Source organism: Pelodiscus sinensis, chromosome 4 (assembly GCF_052426305.1).
Source record: "Pelodiscus sinensis isolate ZL-2025 chromosome 4, ASM5242630v1, whole genome shotgun sequence".
NCBI lineage: Eukaryota > Metazoa > Chordata > Testudines > Trionychidae > Pelodiscus > Pelodiscus sinensis.
In genome coordinates, this window is record NC_143055.1 from 95,846,457 (window position 1) to 95,861,956 (window position 15,500).

Here is a 15,500-nt window from a genome sequence, read left to right on the forward strand (position 1 = left end):
TATTGTAGTGCAATAGCTCTAGAAAAAGAACCACTCTCAGGCAGGAGAACTGGTTTGTCTAGGGAGTGGTGGTCTGACAATGAAGTCAATAGGTAGTACTCAGTGGTGATCCTGTTAAGGCTGACCAGGATGTCATATGACAGACAGGGGAAGGCTATAAATTGCAGAAACTGCTCAGTTCCATTCTCTTTGATGCTTTTCTCCAACTTAACATATGAGAAGCTGCTGCAGAAGCTGGATGAGACACATGGGTGGACCTCATATACTTGAATACAGACTGTCCCACACAGTTTCCCCCTCGACTTGTCAATGCATGTAGATTTTTAAAATGGATTTGTGTACTTCCTATGCTATTAAATAAAGAGCAACAATGTGGTAGAACTCGGTCAAAGTGTCTGTGTGTTAATGCGCTACACCTAACACATGCCTCAAGAGAAACTGCAGCCAAGAAAGATTACACCTTTGGTGGGATTGTAGGGAAATAGTATATTTAAGGTATTGGGGTATCCTGGGGGTACTGGAAATGGGGGCCTATGCAGGTAGCCTGATTGTTTATTCCCACAATAAATTGGAAATGAAACCTGACAGAGGTAGAGCCCTAGAAATGTGCCAGACATGGCACAAGGAAACAAACAGTACTGTAGCCTGCTAAAACTCAATGAGGCTTAAAAGTTGGAGCTCTAGATGTGGTAAGTAGCCAGAGGCCACTCAAATGAAGCTGACACAAACAAAAAAGATTTAGTTTTAGAAGATCTTTGTAGTAAACAGCTTAACAGATCTAGATTAAGTGTTTTTGTTTTATGAACACACAGGGCTATTAAACAGTAAATTCTTGTTAGCAGAACAGGTGTATTTCTTCTTAGCATATAAAATATAACCATGGTTCTATCTATGTGTTTAAGTATTGCAAGAGAACATATGACTTCTGTATACATCTTTTTATATATATTAAATGTATGGTACACAAATATACAGATGTTCAATCCTAGATGTTAAATGATAGTGCTACAAATTTACAAAAGGAGATACCTTATAGCAGTACTTTAAGAAACTATGAATCATTTTTCCTATTAAAATATTAATTGCCTTGTCCATTTTTCTTGTTACCCCATTTGGTTGTAAAACAAAGTGCTTAACCTGCAATATTATTAAAAAATTTAATGACCAATAAAAGTAGCTACCGTATTTCTCATTGAAAAAATTAAGTTGGATAAGCCAACTGTCCCAAAACCGTTAGTAACATAGCCAAAGAACAGCACTTCAAAATGTTCATGTTCAGAGGGGAAAAAGTTGTTTTATACCTGGTTCTCAATGTTCTGACAACCACTAAGATCACATTGCCTATCTGCATTTGTTAGTCCATATAACAAGTACCGTATTGTTCTGCATGCCCTTATTGATAAGAGTGGAATGAAGCAGTATTCTAGCAACATGGATTAGTTTGAACTGAACAAAAATGGTTCAACAGATAAACCAGTAATTCAAGAGTATTTAGATCAATTTAACTTGTTTAATTTGAAGTACATTTTAAATAAAGAACTGTTCCATTCAAGGTAGGATTCTTTAGTCTCATCTTAAGCTTTTTCTCATAAGTGATATTTTAGATCATGATGAACTTAAATTGTTTATTCTCTTCATGTAGGTACCATGTGTTTAGCTAAAATTAAACAGAAGCATCAGCCTGCAGAACTGCACTTCCGGTTTTAACCAGGGGTTTGGATGTATACTCATACGGGCTGGCTATATTGCCTTCTGCTGTACAATACAGCTATGCTAAACCAGAATGGTTTCTGACTGGAACAAACTAAATTAAAAGTGGTTTACCAAAAAAGTGTTTAGTTTTTTAACTTTACATTGCTTATGCCAGCTGAATTAAAATCCAGGCATTTAGTTTATGCAAAATATCCCTGGTACTACATACATTTCAGAGTACCCAATGTTCACTGCACATATATAATTTAGAGTATTTTTATAGGAAAATTATACTTTTTATGCCACTTGGCACAGGAGGTAGCATATTTTCCCTGTTCAAAACTGAATTATGGCAGTATGCTTTAAAGTATTTTGTTTCCAACATGTAAAAATAAAGGTTATATTGGTTGATGGTCGCTCAAGACATATAATAAACTGTACCCATTGAAAACAAAATAAAAATGTGATTTCTCCTCACTTTCACATGGTATTGCCTCCTTAGCTCTGTTAAGAATAAATGCAAGACTGCCATGGAAACAACTGAAAGGTTAATGTCATCTCTTGTCTGTAACGATCTGTCTCTATGCCCATTCTTGTAGACAGCTAAAGTCAGGAAAGAAGAGGATACTAATTTAACGCAGAACTAGGGATGTAAGATATCTTGTAACCGTACCAAAAATTATCGGTTACATGATTATTCAATAGTCCTTGGGGCAGCAGCCCCACTCCTGGGGAGCCCACTGCCACTGCCATCCCTAGGAGCCAATACATGTGGGGAGCTGCCTTTCCACACTTACCAGCTCCCACCTGCCCCCTCACCGTCCGCGCTGCTGCCTCTGATAGGTTGTGGGAACAGGTAGCCATGCAGGATCCAGTGTTTGTGGGAGCCGACTTAAAAGATATTGTGATACAGAGGCAGCGGGGCGGCTATGGAATGCGTAGAGTTGTTAGGATTAACCGATAAGCTCAGGCTTATCAGTTAATTGTTTACAGGACTATACGCTAACATACCTACTCAGAATTAGTAAGATTAGGGTGACCTGATGTCCTGATAGAGAAGGAGTTCTGATATTTGGGGTTTTGTCTCTTACAGATGTCTATTACTCCTAACTGCCTGTTCTAATTTTTCACATTTGCTGTCTGGTCACTTTAAGTGTGACCCAAGCAGGGTGACAGACAGAAATGCTGGACCCCTTGGAAAGGTCCAGGGAGGAGGGGGAAACAGGCACTACACTCCTAGAAGGGGCAGAAGGAGAGGGGCTGGGTCAGCCAGCCCTTAGCACCTCCTGGACTGTGCTGCACTTTCCACAGCCAGGCCTTAGCACAACCCGGACTGCTCCATCCAGGGCTCTAACCCCTGCTACTGTTGCAGTAGTGGCAGCCAGAAGCTCTTGGCCCCAGGGCAGTTGCCCTCTTTCCTCCCCAACACACAAACCTCCACTGATAGACCTGGACCCATGAAAATGAATTATACTGTTAGTGTGGTGGTAGGCATTTACAAACTGTTGGTTAATGAAATTTATGCATCTAAACCAGGGCCTATCAAGATGAAGATCTCTCCCTCTAACCTTATTTATATAGTAGCCTTTTCCCCTTTTATAGCACAACTTGAAGGTCATTCACCCTTCCTAGGGATGTTAAGTTTAGTTTAATCAACTAATCAATGGATTTTCCAGGAACGTAGTCGATAACCGGGAGAGCCACAGTGGGATCAGTTCCTGGCTTGGGAGCTAACCCTGCTGTGGCTCTGCTTTTAAATACATTTAAAAGGCTGGTGCGCAGCCGGGGAGGGGACGCAGCATGAGTCGGGATTCAGCTGTCCCGGCTCATGCTGGGTCACCCCTGCTGCGCTTTAGCCTTTTAAATGTATTAAGAGCCGGCAGCTGGGGGGCGAGGGGAGAGGAGGGACTAGTCAGCTATCTGATAAGCTTTTGCTTATCCTATAGTCTACTAGTCACTTACATCCCTACCCTTCCCCCCACAATACAATACTCTTTAATAGTCTTCTTACCCAAAACATGTACTAGTGATTAAACGTGTGATCTGTCTATACAAGGTGGAATTTTCAAGAGTGTTTAAATTATATGACTTCAAATAGGACTTGTGCTCCTATATTATTCCACAAGGTTTTGGAACGCCAGAGTATACACTTTCACACTCTTTTCTCCAGAGAACAATCTGAAGGCTAATAGCACTAATCCTATACAGATAAACAGGTAGACGCTTTGTGCAATAAACAGGCAGTCCCCGGGTTACGTACAAGATAGGGACTGTAGGTTTCTTCTTAAGTTGAATCTATATGTAAGTCGGAACTGGCGTCCAGATTCAGCCGCTGCTGAAACTGACCGCCAGTTCCGACTTACATACAGAATCAACTTAAGAACCCCAAGTGTCCCCAAGTCAGCTGCTGCTGAAACTGATCAGCGGCTGATTCCAGGAATCCAGGGGCAGAGCAACTCTGCCTCGGGCTTCCTGTAGTCAGCACTGGTCAGTTTCAGCAGCAGCTGACTTGGGGACGCCTGGGGCAGAGCAGCTGGGGTGCTGCTGGGTTGCTCCAGTAGCGTCGCTCCTCGGCGCTACTGGACCAACCCAGCAACACCCCAGCTGCTCTGCCCCAGGTGTCCTGATTCAGCCGCTGCTGAAACTGACCAGCAGCGGCTCAATCAGGACGCCTGGGGCAGAGCATCTGGGGTGCTGCCGGGTTGGTCCAGTAGCGCCCAGAGCGGCGCTGTGGGACCAACCGGCAGCGCCCCAGTTGCTCTGCCACAGGCATCCGGAGAAAAGCCTAGTCTGCTGGGGGGGGGGGGCGTACTAGATGCGCCCCCCTCCCCCCAGCAGACCAGGAAGACGCTGGCGGCGGACCGAGATGCACCGCGGTCCTGCCGCCCGGGTCTTCCGCGGCTTTGCTCCCAGTCTCCCTACAGCAGACCAGGGAGACTGGGAGCAAAGCCTCTGAGGGCGCCGGCAGCGGGACAGCCGCGGCGCGTCTGGGCTGCCCCGCTGCTGGCTTCCCCCGAGGCTTTGCAAAGCCGCGGAGGGGCTTGGGCAGCGGGGCAGCCCAGGCGTGCCTGGGCTGCCCCGCTGCCCAAGCCCCTCCGCGGCTTTGCTCCGCATCTTCCTGGTCTGCAAAAAGACCAGCTTTTCTCACCCCGGAGGACATGGACCGCGAGGTCCTGCAGTCCGTGTCCTCCGGGGCGAGAAAAGCCCCGTTCGTAACTGCGGATCCGAACTTAAGTCGGATCCGCGTAAGTCGGGGACTGCCTGTATATCTACTCTCACAACTGGTTTCGACCTTTATATATAGATGGCGTTCCTTCTTGAACATTTAAAGTAATTTCAGTTTCTACCAAGACCCTGTAAAAGGGTAACCTAAGACTTTCATTTCCACCCTCCATGTGCTTCCCTCCCCCACATAATTGTGGTTTCATAAAACACAGATATATGTTAAAGCTTCATATTTTGGAGCACACAGTGACTGGCTTATTGGATTACCCCAAAGTTACAACAGGGATAACTGCCTCCCTGATCCCTCTGTAGTCTCCTTGAGGGCACTCCTACTCAGCTCTCAGGCCTCTAGTCATCACCTTTCTGAGAGTGGGAATTTACATCCCTCTCCTGCCAGAATGTGCATTTAGGCTCTAATTTCCTTGCAAGTTACAGTTAGGGTTCCCAGCCCTCCAGGAGTCTCCAGAAATTAATCTTTAATTAAAGTTTGTCATGCACGGGCGATGGGTGAAGGTAAGGCTGCGGGAGGCAAGCCCACAGTCCCACCCCTTCTACCTAGGCCACACCTCACAGGAGCCAAGCTGCCCTCCCCCCCAACACCACAAGGAAGGCATGCAGCCCCAGCCTCCCTGGCCCCAGAGCATGGGCAGGGCAGGTGCTCTTGGGCAGCAACACTCCGCCCCAGTAGGCATTCTGAGGGGTGGAGAATAGGTAGGGCCAGGTCGGTGGTATGGGAAGGCAATGCCTTCTGCCACCTTTTATATCCGCTGCCCTGTTGTCAAGTGATGAAACCTCCAGGAATATGTCCAGCCAAAATGGCAACTTTAGTTACAGTGTTTCTCCAAGCAAGTCTCATGTTGGGAAAACTGCAGGTGCTGGACTATCTCCCAGGAACTATGACAGGTTTACCATTGATAAATCAATTTTCACAAAGCATAGTACATTTATTTAGGACAAACATATCAAAGCCAAAACAGTCTAGATGTAGGCTAATCTCACCAGGCGCTACTTAGCAGCATGGGATTCTCATGGGCCCATATACCACTTTACAAGTTCTTGTTTCCATAGTACCTTACACTGTGGATCAGCTCAGGTGGACCCTTTAGACAGTTTGCGACTTCTTTTGCTACTTCTCTTAAATCTCTTAAAAAACTTGCCTATGCAGCCCTGCTCACCTTGCCCTCCTCCACTCCCCAAACCATTGTACAGGTTGGAAATCCCTGGTCTGGCACGCTCAGGACCTGACCGGTTCTGTATGACAAATTTTGCCAGACCAGGGGAGGTCATTTTGGATCCCTGTTACTGGCCCCCCCATGGCCCGGCTGCTAGCCTCCTAGCTGGCTCCCTAGCTCCTACTGGCCTCTATGCCCCTCCGACTCCTTGGGCAGCCATCGCTGCCATGGCTCTGAGACTCATGGGACAGCCATGCGTGCCATCCTGGAGCTCCAGGACCTGCAGGACAGCTGCACTGAGCTACCAGGGCAAGCAGACCTCCGCCAGGTCAGCCAACGCCATGGGCAACCCCACCATAAGCTTGCTGCGGGCAGCCCACTGCCCTGCCAACTTCACAGGGAGCCTTGCCACTGGCCTTCCACTGGGACTTTCTGGTTCTGCAACATCCATGCCGGACCATGATGTTGCCGGACCTGAGAATCCTAGCTAAGAGAGTTTCAACCTGTACACCTACAGATTTCTGCCTGGAGATTTGCATTAATTGGTCCCAGTGATCCAAGACCCAAAGAAAACTGAGTCAGCACTTCAGGAGCATATTAATTACCAATAAGAAATAAATGTATATGAATAGCTTACATGCCTATAAATCAGTGTGGATAAAATTGATTTTTTAAATAAAAACACTGTATCCTTACATTCATTTTTAAAAATTTCAATAACTGTATTTTTAAAATCAAATACAAACTTACTATAAAAGATGTTGAGGCTAAACTTTATTATAATTTAGCTTAAATGTTAATCACATTTTGATACGAGAAGCTTATGTATCCAAAACAACTTTTAAATAAAACAAGCTTATATATACAGTTTTGTGTTTCAGTTACGATCAAACTTCAGAGTTACGAAGTGACCAGCTCAAATATATTTAAAATCTCAAATAAAAGTTACCCTTAATGTCTACTGAAAATGCTTATTAGTCTAGGTTTTGCTTTAGTCTGAAGAGTAAATTAGTATCTGCATTGGTTTTAATGGGAGCAAGCAAGGTCACTGTTCATTGGATTACTTACCAATCAAGATTTGACCTGTTTTTATAGCTGAGCTGCCTGGGACCAAGCCATGAACTACAAGCTTCTCTTCACTGATCCCGCTTCTGTCTTGTTCTCCTTGCTTTTCAGCTCTTCTGCTACTCCATGAAGACTGATGAACAATCCCTACCAATGCCTCCAGTAGCTTGAGTTTCTCCCCTGCTCCAGTGTTGGGCAGTCTTTTTGGATTTACATAAACACATACATCTTTGTACCGTTGCTGAACTATGACTCCCACCTTCTGAATGGACTGATGTTTCAGTATGGAGGTTGGGCCAGAAGGATGCCCATTACCGCCTTCAGTTCTTTTCTTACCAGAATGCTTTGGTAAAAGTCTTTTCTTTTTTAAAATTTTGGTGATTTTTTTCAGTCTGGGTTCATTCTTTCTTTCTTTTTGTGATCCCTCTTGAATAACCTCAGCTTCATTTTCACAGAACCTGACATGATTCACTGCAGCCACCTCTGAAGAGCTGTCTCGAAGCAGAGTTTCTTCTTCATCATCACTCAGTTCTAGATAAAACAATTCCCCATTTTTCTGCACACTGTCCAACCATTCAGGCTCAAGGTCACTGTGTATGAGAGAGAAACAATTAAATGCTAATGCGGACAAGGAAGTCAGAAATGGCAACAACATTTGCTTACTTCAGAGATGGGGTTGAGAAAAAGTCTGCTTCTTCAAATTCTATGACTTTGATGCTCTAGTTCCGTGGTCCCCAACACGCTTGGAGGGGGGGGGGGACGCCGGCGCATGGAGCTTGGGGGGGAGGGGGTGCCGGCCCCGGGCGCGCGGCAACCTCCACAGGTTGGGGACCACTGCTCTAGTTCATGTAGAATATAAAAATCCTTAAAGGGAGGAAGGAGAAAAAAAAGCCTGGGGAAGTGGGCAGGGACCATAACTGCCCTTCCAGAGTCTGAGGTAGCTTTCTATAGTGTCTTACTATTCACCCATTGCAAAAGCATTGCTCATGGAAACTAATGTCATCGAACTGTTCCTTTTGTGGCCATGGCTGAATAAATAACCATTATGTATCAGAGCGAGGGATTTTCTTTTAGTCAAAGAAGAATGATATTTTGCCCATTCTATCCCACATTTTTCCCTTAACCCATCTAAAAGAACCACTGTATTGATGGCATTTATGAACAGAATCTAAATAAAAATTGATTTAACAGTATGCTTTAGCAATATAGATAACAGTCTATCAATGGATTATTTACGGGAAGATTTCCACCTCCCTTCCTCACCCCAGCTGGGTGTATTTTGAGTGTTAATAAAATAAGCTTCCATTTAGAAGGGATAACTCTATAATATTAGTTCCATGGTTAGTCTAAATTAAGCGTACCCTTATGGTAATATAGGTTTCTATGGGTTTAGGTGAGTAAAGCACATTATACGCAGTCAGTTATATCTCTGAAGATCTAAGGCGAGGCAACTCAGCTTTGGAAGCCCCGGGGGCCACAATGATACTAACAGCACATGCTGAGGGCCACAACTTAAGTGGGGCTGCATATAAATGCAAATAACTTTTCACACTGACGGGCATGAATACAAAGATTAAGGCAAGACTACACAACATGCAGGCCCCATTTAAGTCTGTTCTGATTATATTAATAAAATGCAATATTTACTTGATTTCCACCCATATGACAGCAATTTTAATGAGCAATGACAGTCCAGGAATTTAACTACTAAAACACATATCAACAGAAGACTCGCTGTTGTGAAGCATGTTCCCAGTGGAGGACATGTTCAAAGGATCCCACCCGCAGGGCGTGAGTTGAGCCCTGCGTAAACTCAAACTGCATCACAGCTGCAAACAAATGGACCACATGTTGAGTAGCCCTGATCTAAGGGACAACTGAGGTGACTACGACTAGACAGATTTGTGATACATTTATGAAGGAACTCCATGGTATGGTTTTTCCTTCCTGGGACCCCTTGAGAGCTCTTCTAAGGAAAATCCACAGTTTTGATTACTTAGTTGGTAACATCTTGGAAGCAGGAAATATATTTTGTCTATTTGTACAGCATCTACCACCTACACCCTATAAGGAGTTCTGGCTCACACTTGGATTACTAAGAAAATATAAATAATAAGTAGGTTAGTGGCAGGAAGAATCATACTGTACAGCATTCTCCATCTGCAATCAAACATATGTATATAAGTTCATGCTGTGGGGGAAAAAAAGTGAGTCTTCAAATCTCTCCCAGCCTCCTCCCCATTATCCAACCTCCAGCTTCCACAAGAGCACTGTAGCTTGGGAGGGAGGAGCAAGCAGAGCAGCAGCAAAAAGGGATCAAATCTGTGCAGGCCTGGGAGTTTCTTTCCCCATGGATCTGCAAGATGGTGGGGCTACAGTACAGCCTCAACCATCCACTAAGGCTCTTCCTTCCTGGGTAAATGTTTGAAAGAAACTACATTGAACATCAGAAGTCATTCTTCCTTCCCCTCAATACCATATGGCAGCAAGACACAAAATTCTTTGAGAGGAAGGCATGACCTTGTTTCACTAGTAGGGATTTTGGACACTGAAGTAGTTGAAAGACTATACTGAGGAGGGCATGATCCCAGTTTTCATACAAATTTACCATTTGAAACCTATGAGTCACATTCAGGTACCATTGCTGTGATTTCAGAGTCAGCTACAAAAAACATCTGTGCATTTTTGGGGTAAAAATGTGAATAAAAATGTACTAAATGGAAGGATGTATAATTTGTGCCCTGATCTTACAGCTGAACAGAAAGCTTCTGAAGCAAGAGGCAGACAAACTATTCTTAACAGCTGTCATATTACAAAAGTTACAAATTAAGAACATAAATCATCTGCATCACACAGTTAAGTACTTCAACCACCAACCATTAGTACTAGGGATGTAAGCAACTAGTTAACTAGTCAACTATCTGATAAGCAAATGCTTATTGGATAGTTGACTAGTGACTCAATTAGTTGCTTCCCCTCACCTTTATCAGAGAGAGGCAGCAAGGAGAGGGAGCAGGATCCAGAGTTAGAGGGAACCAGCTTAAAAGCTGCTTCCCCCCAGCACTCTCTCTGTGGGGAGAAGAGGCAGAGGTGCAGCGGGAAAGTGGTGGTGCTTCACCTCTGAAATGTAGCAAGAGCAGAGCAACATTTCAAAAGCAAAAGCACCACAGGGAGCCTGGAGCGAATTGGAGACTCAAACAGTCCCCCACTGGCCCCATGCTCCCTGCCTTTGAAATGTACAAGAGCTACAGGTGCGCTCTTGTACATTTCAAAAGCAAAGCTCCGCTGGGACTACAGGGACAGAAGGGAACTACTTGAGTCCCCCACTGGCCATGCTCCCCATGGCGCTTCCACCTTTGAAATGTAGCAAGGGCTGTTGGTACATTTCAAAGGCGGAGGCGCCCCTTATTGACTAATCAAATAGTTGATGCAAATGACATTGACTATTTGATTAGTTGATCTAAATTTAGCATCTTTAATTAGGACATGAAACTGTGCCACATCTAAATTTATCTTCACTAGTTCTCGCCTTCCTCTGTTGAAATTAAAACTAGAACTATTATAGAAAAATTTCCAAGAATAGTATAACCACATAAGTATTACTTTCTAAATAAAATAAATCTGTACTAATAGATTAAGGTTTTAACAGAATTTGAACCACAACAGCAACAAATGGGGAAAATACATTTTTAGTTCATAGGAATCACAATCAAAACATGGCAACTAGGGATGTTAGATAGCAGATAACAGAATAGTCAACTAACCGCATGAATTCTCAGTGGTTAGCCAACTCTTCTATAGTCCCCAGGGTCGGGAGCAGCATGGGGTACCAGGCGGCAGGCTTAAAAAACAGCTCCCCTCGCAGGATAGATGCCTGCCACCCTGCGTTGCTATCTCTGACACAGGGACAGCAGTGCAGGGGGACAGCACCCCAGTCTGTGGGGGATCCGAGCTCCCAGTGGACAAAGGCTGCTGGGGAGCAGGGAGTGGGGGAGGCTGCCAAAAAGCAGCCTCTGTCCATGTTGACCCTCCTCCCTCCTGCAAACAGGGGCTGCTGCTGGAGACCAGCCTCTGTTCACTGCAGGCCCAAGCTTGCCATGGACAGAGGCTGCCCCGCAGGATGCAGAGCAGCTTCTGTCTGTAAGGAACTCTGCTCTCCCCCCCACCACCACCATGGATAGGGGCTCCTGCCGTGAAGCAGCCTCCCCGATTGCCCCCCCCCTCGCACTGCTGCCTCTGATAGAGATAACAGCATGGGGGTGGGGGGAGGAGAGGCAGGCGGCACCACAGAGCCAATGCTGGGGGGAAATGGGGATACAGAGGCAGCAAGGCGGAGGGGGAAATGCGCATAGTCAATTAGATTAACCAATAAGCCTAGGTTAATCATCTAGTCGACTACTTGTTCACATCCCTAATGGCAACTACAGCTGGTACAGAATTTTCTGATGAAACATGTTTTTGGCAGAAAATGACAATGTGTTGTTCTGACAAACTTCTTATCAAACAGGAAGGGTTTCATCAAAACATTGCTTGGTTCTGTGCCAGTGTTTTGATGAACCAAGCAGTGATGGTGAGCTGCTGGGAAGACAAGCATCCCAGGGTTTCTAGGTTCTATGCTAAGAGGTGGGGAGCAATGCTCTGCAGCAGGGAGCCTGGAAGCCCCAAGAACGCCAGGTTTTAAAAAAGCGCTCAGTGCTTCCGGACTGATTGCCACTGAACCATGAGATCTGGCTCCCATGCTCTGCAGCCATAGTTCAGCTATGATCAATTGGAGAAGCTTGCTCCCGTTGGCTTACAGCACTTTCATTAAAGGACCACAACTGCACTGATGCAGCATTTTAAGTTTAATCTACTCTTAGTTACAAAATGGTCATCAACATTAATGATGAGGTTTACCGGTTAAACTTTCACATCTCTAGTCTACGCTATTAAATTATGTATACCTAACTTATATCAGCATACAACCACCACAGTCACTATATGTGTGCTCTCACTTGGCTCCTTGTACTTGTGGGCTACGTCTAGACTGGCATGATTTTGAGGAAATACTTTTAACAGAAAATTTTTTCCGTTAAAAGTATTTCCGCAAAAGAGCGTCTAGATTTGTGCAAAAGTATCCTTGCCAATCTAGACGCTCTTTTGCGCAAGAAAGCTCCAATGGCCATTTTAGCCATTGGGCTTTCCTGCGCAAAAAATTAAGGTGCCTGTCTACAGTGGCCCTCTTGCGCAAGAGGGCTTATCCCTGAGCGGGAGCGTGAAAGTATTTGCGCAAGCAGCACTGATTTTGTACCTTACAAAATCAGTGCTCTTGTGCAAATTCAAGCGGCCAGTGTAGACAGCTGGCAAGTTTTTGCGCAAAAGCAGAGGGGAGAGGGCGAGGTGCTTCATGGCTGCCTGTTATTCAAACAGGCTGCTCTCACCGGCCAATGGAATTGTACTAGGGGTGGGGGCAGTACCTGAAGCTTCTTCCCTCCACTCCGGGATTACAGTTTTAAAGGGAAATGGGACCCTGCAGCAGTGTTTGAGCAGTTTGTGGTGCGGCAGGGCAAGCAGCGGAGCCTGCCTGGGGCTTCCCCCGTCTCCACAGGCTAGATCCGATGGCTTGGCAGGACAGATCCAGCCCGTGGCCCATATTTTGCCCAGGCCTGGTCTACACCAACATTTCACTGACATAATTACATTGTCCATGACTGCCCTTCACTTGTGAAGATGATGTTACTAAATTGGCAAGTACTTGCATCACCAGGAGCCAAATTTAAATAAAGATACTTTCACATCTAGGTTGATCCAAAGCAGTTTAAATTGTTCCAATCCTGTAGTGTAGACCGGGCCACAGTTTACATCAAACAAGAGTGGCTAAATCCAAATAATCTTTTTTTTCCAGTGTAACTGCCATCTCCAGTGTAGGTTGGTATATTTTTCACATACCTATGATGTAGTTACACTGACCTACATTTTAAGTGTAGATTAGCCTATAACCAACACAAAATGAACAAGTGTTTTGTTCGTAACAAAAAGTTTTCTGCCCAGAACTCGGGACAAAAGCAGTGAGGAAATCTGTGTGTTTTTTGTTTTACCTAGGTGAAGGTACTACTGTGTAACTCTAAAAGTAACAAAGCTGTAGCCATCTGAAATAGATGTTTCTAGAAGCAAATCACAACACTTATCTAGGTACCTAAATCTGGAATTAAGACTTTACATTTCAGCAAACCATGTCCAATAATCTTGGCCATACTTTTCAGATCCCAGCTGTCACAATCTGCAGAAATGCATAATACATGGCACATGCACAGCATAGAGGGCAGGGGGAGGACAGAGTCAGTTTGGTGGGAGCAGGTATGCACCGGGAGCCAGCTTCAAAGCCAACTCTCCATGTGTACCAGCTTCCACCTGCCCTCCTGTGTGAAGCAGCGGGGCAGGCAGCTCCGCGGAAGCTGGCACTTACGGGGAGGTGGCTTAAAAGCAGGCTTCCCATAGGCACCAGTTCCTGCCTCTCCCTTTCTTGCTGCCTCAGATACAGAGGCAGCATGTAACAGTCTGGATTAACTGAGGAGCGCAGGCTTAATGGTTCATCGTGTAAACAGGAACACATTACCATCCCTAAACCACACAGCTACATCTACATTGGCATGATCTTGCGCAAATACAGTTTAACGCAACAGTTGTTGCATTAAAGTATTTGCGCAAGAGAGCGTCAACACTAGCATGTGCCTTTGCGCAAAAGATGTGCTTTTGCGCAAGAGCATCCGTGCTAGTGTAGATGTTCTCTTGTGCAAGAAAGCTCCGATGGCCATCTTAACCATTGGGCTTTCTTGGGCAAGAAATTCATGTTGCCTGTCTACACTGGCCTCTTGCGCAAGAACAGTTGTGCAAGAGGGCTTATTCCTGAGTGGAAGCATCAGAGTTCTTGCGCAAGAAGCACTGATTTCACACATTAGAACGTCAGTGTTCTTGTGCAAGAACCCCCCGCCAGTGTAGACAGGCAGCATGTTTTTGCACAAGCTCATGACAATGTAGACACAGCCCTCCTGTCTATACTGACTCAACTATAAGGGCTGAAACAGCAGTAGATCATTTCCCCTGCACAGTACCTTCCACTGGAGAACCTCAAAACACTTTCTGACATTACACCAGTGCAGGGTGCACCTCCCAGCCCTTCCCTGGGGGGGGGGGGGGGCAGCAGGAGCACGGAGAGCGAAGCTGTTTGCTCAAGTTCTCACAGCTGAAGAGTGGGAGGGGGGAGGGAGCATGAAATCCCCGCTCTCCTAATGGGGAGGAGGAGCCTCAGGACGCCGCACTCTCCCCGCTGGAAGCCGGACAGCCTGGGTGCGACGGCTGCTGCCGCGACTAAACGCAGCGCTACGGAGCCCCAGGCCAGAGTCTTCCCCTCCCGCTAGCGAGCCCCAGAGAACAGAGTCGCTCCCTGCCCCAGGCCCGCCGGGGGGGGGGTTCCCGCGCTTACTCGGAGCCCCCGGAGAAGGAAGCAGAACGGGAGCCGCTCTCGCTGCTGCCGCCGCCCGCAGCCTCGTCCTGCAGCCGCGGCGCCGGCTCCCGGGGCATCTCGAGCGAACGTGGCTCTTCCGCGCGCCTCCCCAGCCCGCGGCCCCGCGCCGCCATGACACCCACCCACGTGGCGCCCGCTCCGCCTTCCGATTGGTGCCGCCAGCCGGCTGCCATGGAGACGGGAGAAGCCCTGTCGGGCCTGAGATTACACCTGGGTAGCCCCTGAGCGGCCGCGAGTCCGGCGCCTGCCCCGCCCTCTAATCGCGCTCCATAGGCAGAATGTGAGGGCAGCGCGCATGCTCAGTCACTCTGGTGCGGCCACGGCCCGCCGCCCTGCCCATTGCATCCATAGAGAGAGTTATTCACCCTGTGCAGTAACGTCTGTTCTTCCAGATGTGGTTCCCCCCCCCCCCCCGTGGGGGCTCCACTCCCGGCGCCGCAAAACGGAAAAACTTCCACAGCAGTAGCCCTGCCTGCCGGCACCTGCACCCCCACTGCCTCGCGCCGTTCCAGCTGAGCGCGGGCCGGCTCGTCAGTTTCCTCCCAACCGGAAGCATCTGCAAAAGCTCCGAAGCAGGGAGGAGGGTGGGTCATGGAGCACCTACGGGGACACACATCTCGAAGAAGAGACGTTACTGCACAGGGTGAGTAACTCTCTCTTCTTCGTCGAGTAGTATCCCCGAGGCTGCTCCACTCGAGGTGAGTACACAGCACTGGTCAAGCACTATCGGCGTGCTTCGGACTTATTGTCTGTGTGCTGTGGCCAAGACTGCTTGCGCCACCGCTGAGTCATTCCTCAATATTCTCGCAAGAGCATAATGTTTGGCAAAGGTAAGAGAGGAT

The 15,500-nt window shown here is 46.7% G+C and overlaps 1 protein-coding gene across 4 annotated transcripts in view; it reads right to left on the bottom strand.

The window, feature by feature from the left end:
* The window catches only part of INTU (inturned planar cell polarity protein), a 114,127-nt gene that overhangs the window by 74,954 nt on the left and 23,673 nt on the right, over nt 1-15,500 (bottom strand). Inside the window, exons 1-2 of one of the 4 annotated variants that reach the window (XM_089778007.1) lie at nt 14,617-14,877; nt 7,158-7,744 (exon numbers count right to left, since the gene is read on the bottom strand). In XM_089778007.1, coding sequence (XP_089634133.1) covers nt 7,158-7,744; nt 14,617-14,831 — 802 coding nt within the window. In that variant the 5' untranslated portion in view covers nt 14,832-14,877. Of the gene's footprint in view, nt 1-7,157; nt 7,745-14,616; nt 14,878-15,500 lie in introns of those variants that run through there. The other 3 variants (XM_089778005.1, XM_089778006.1, XM_006131792.5) reach the window with 3 other exon arrangements.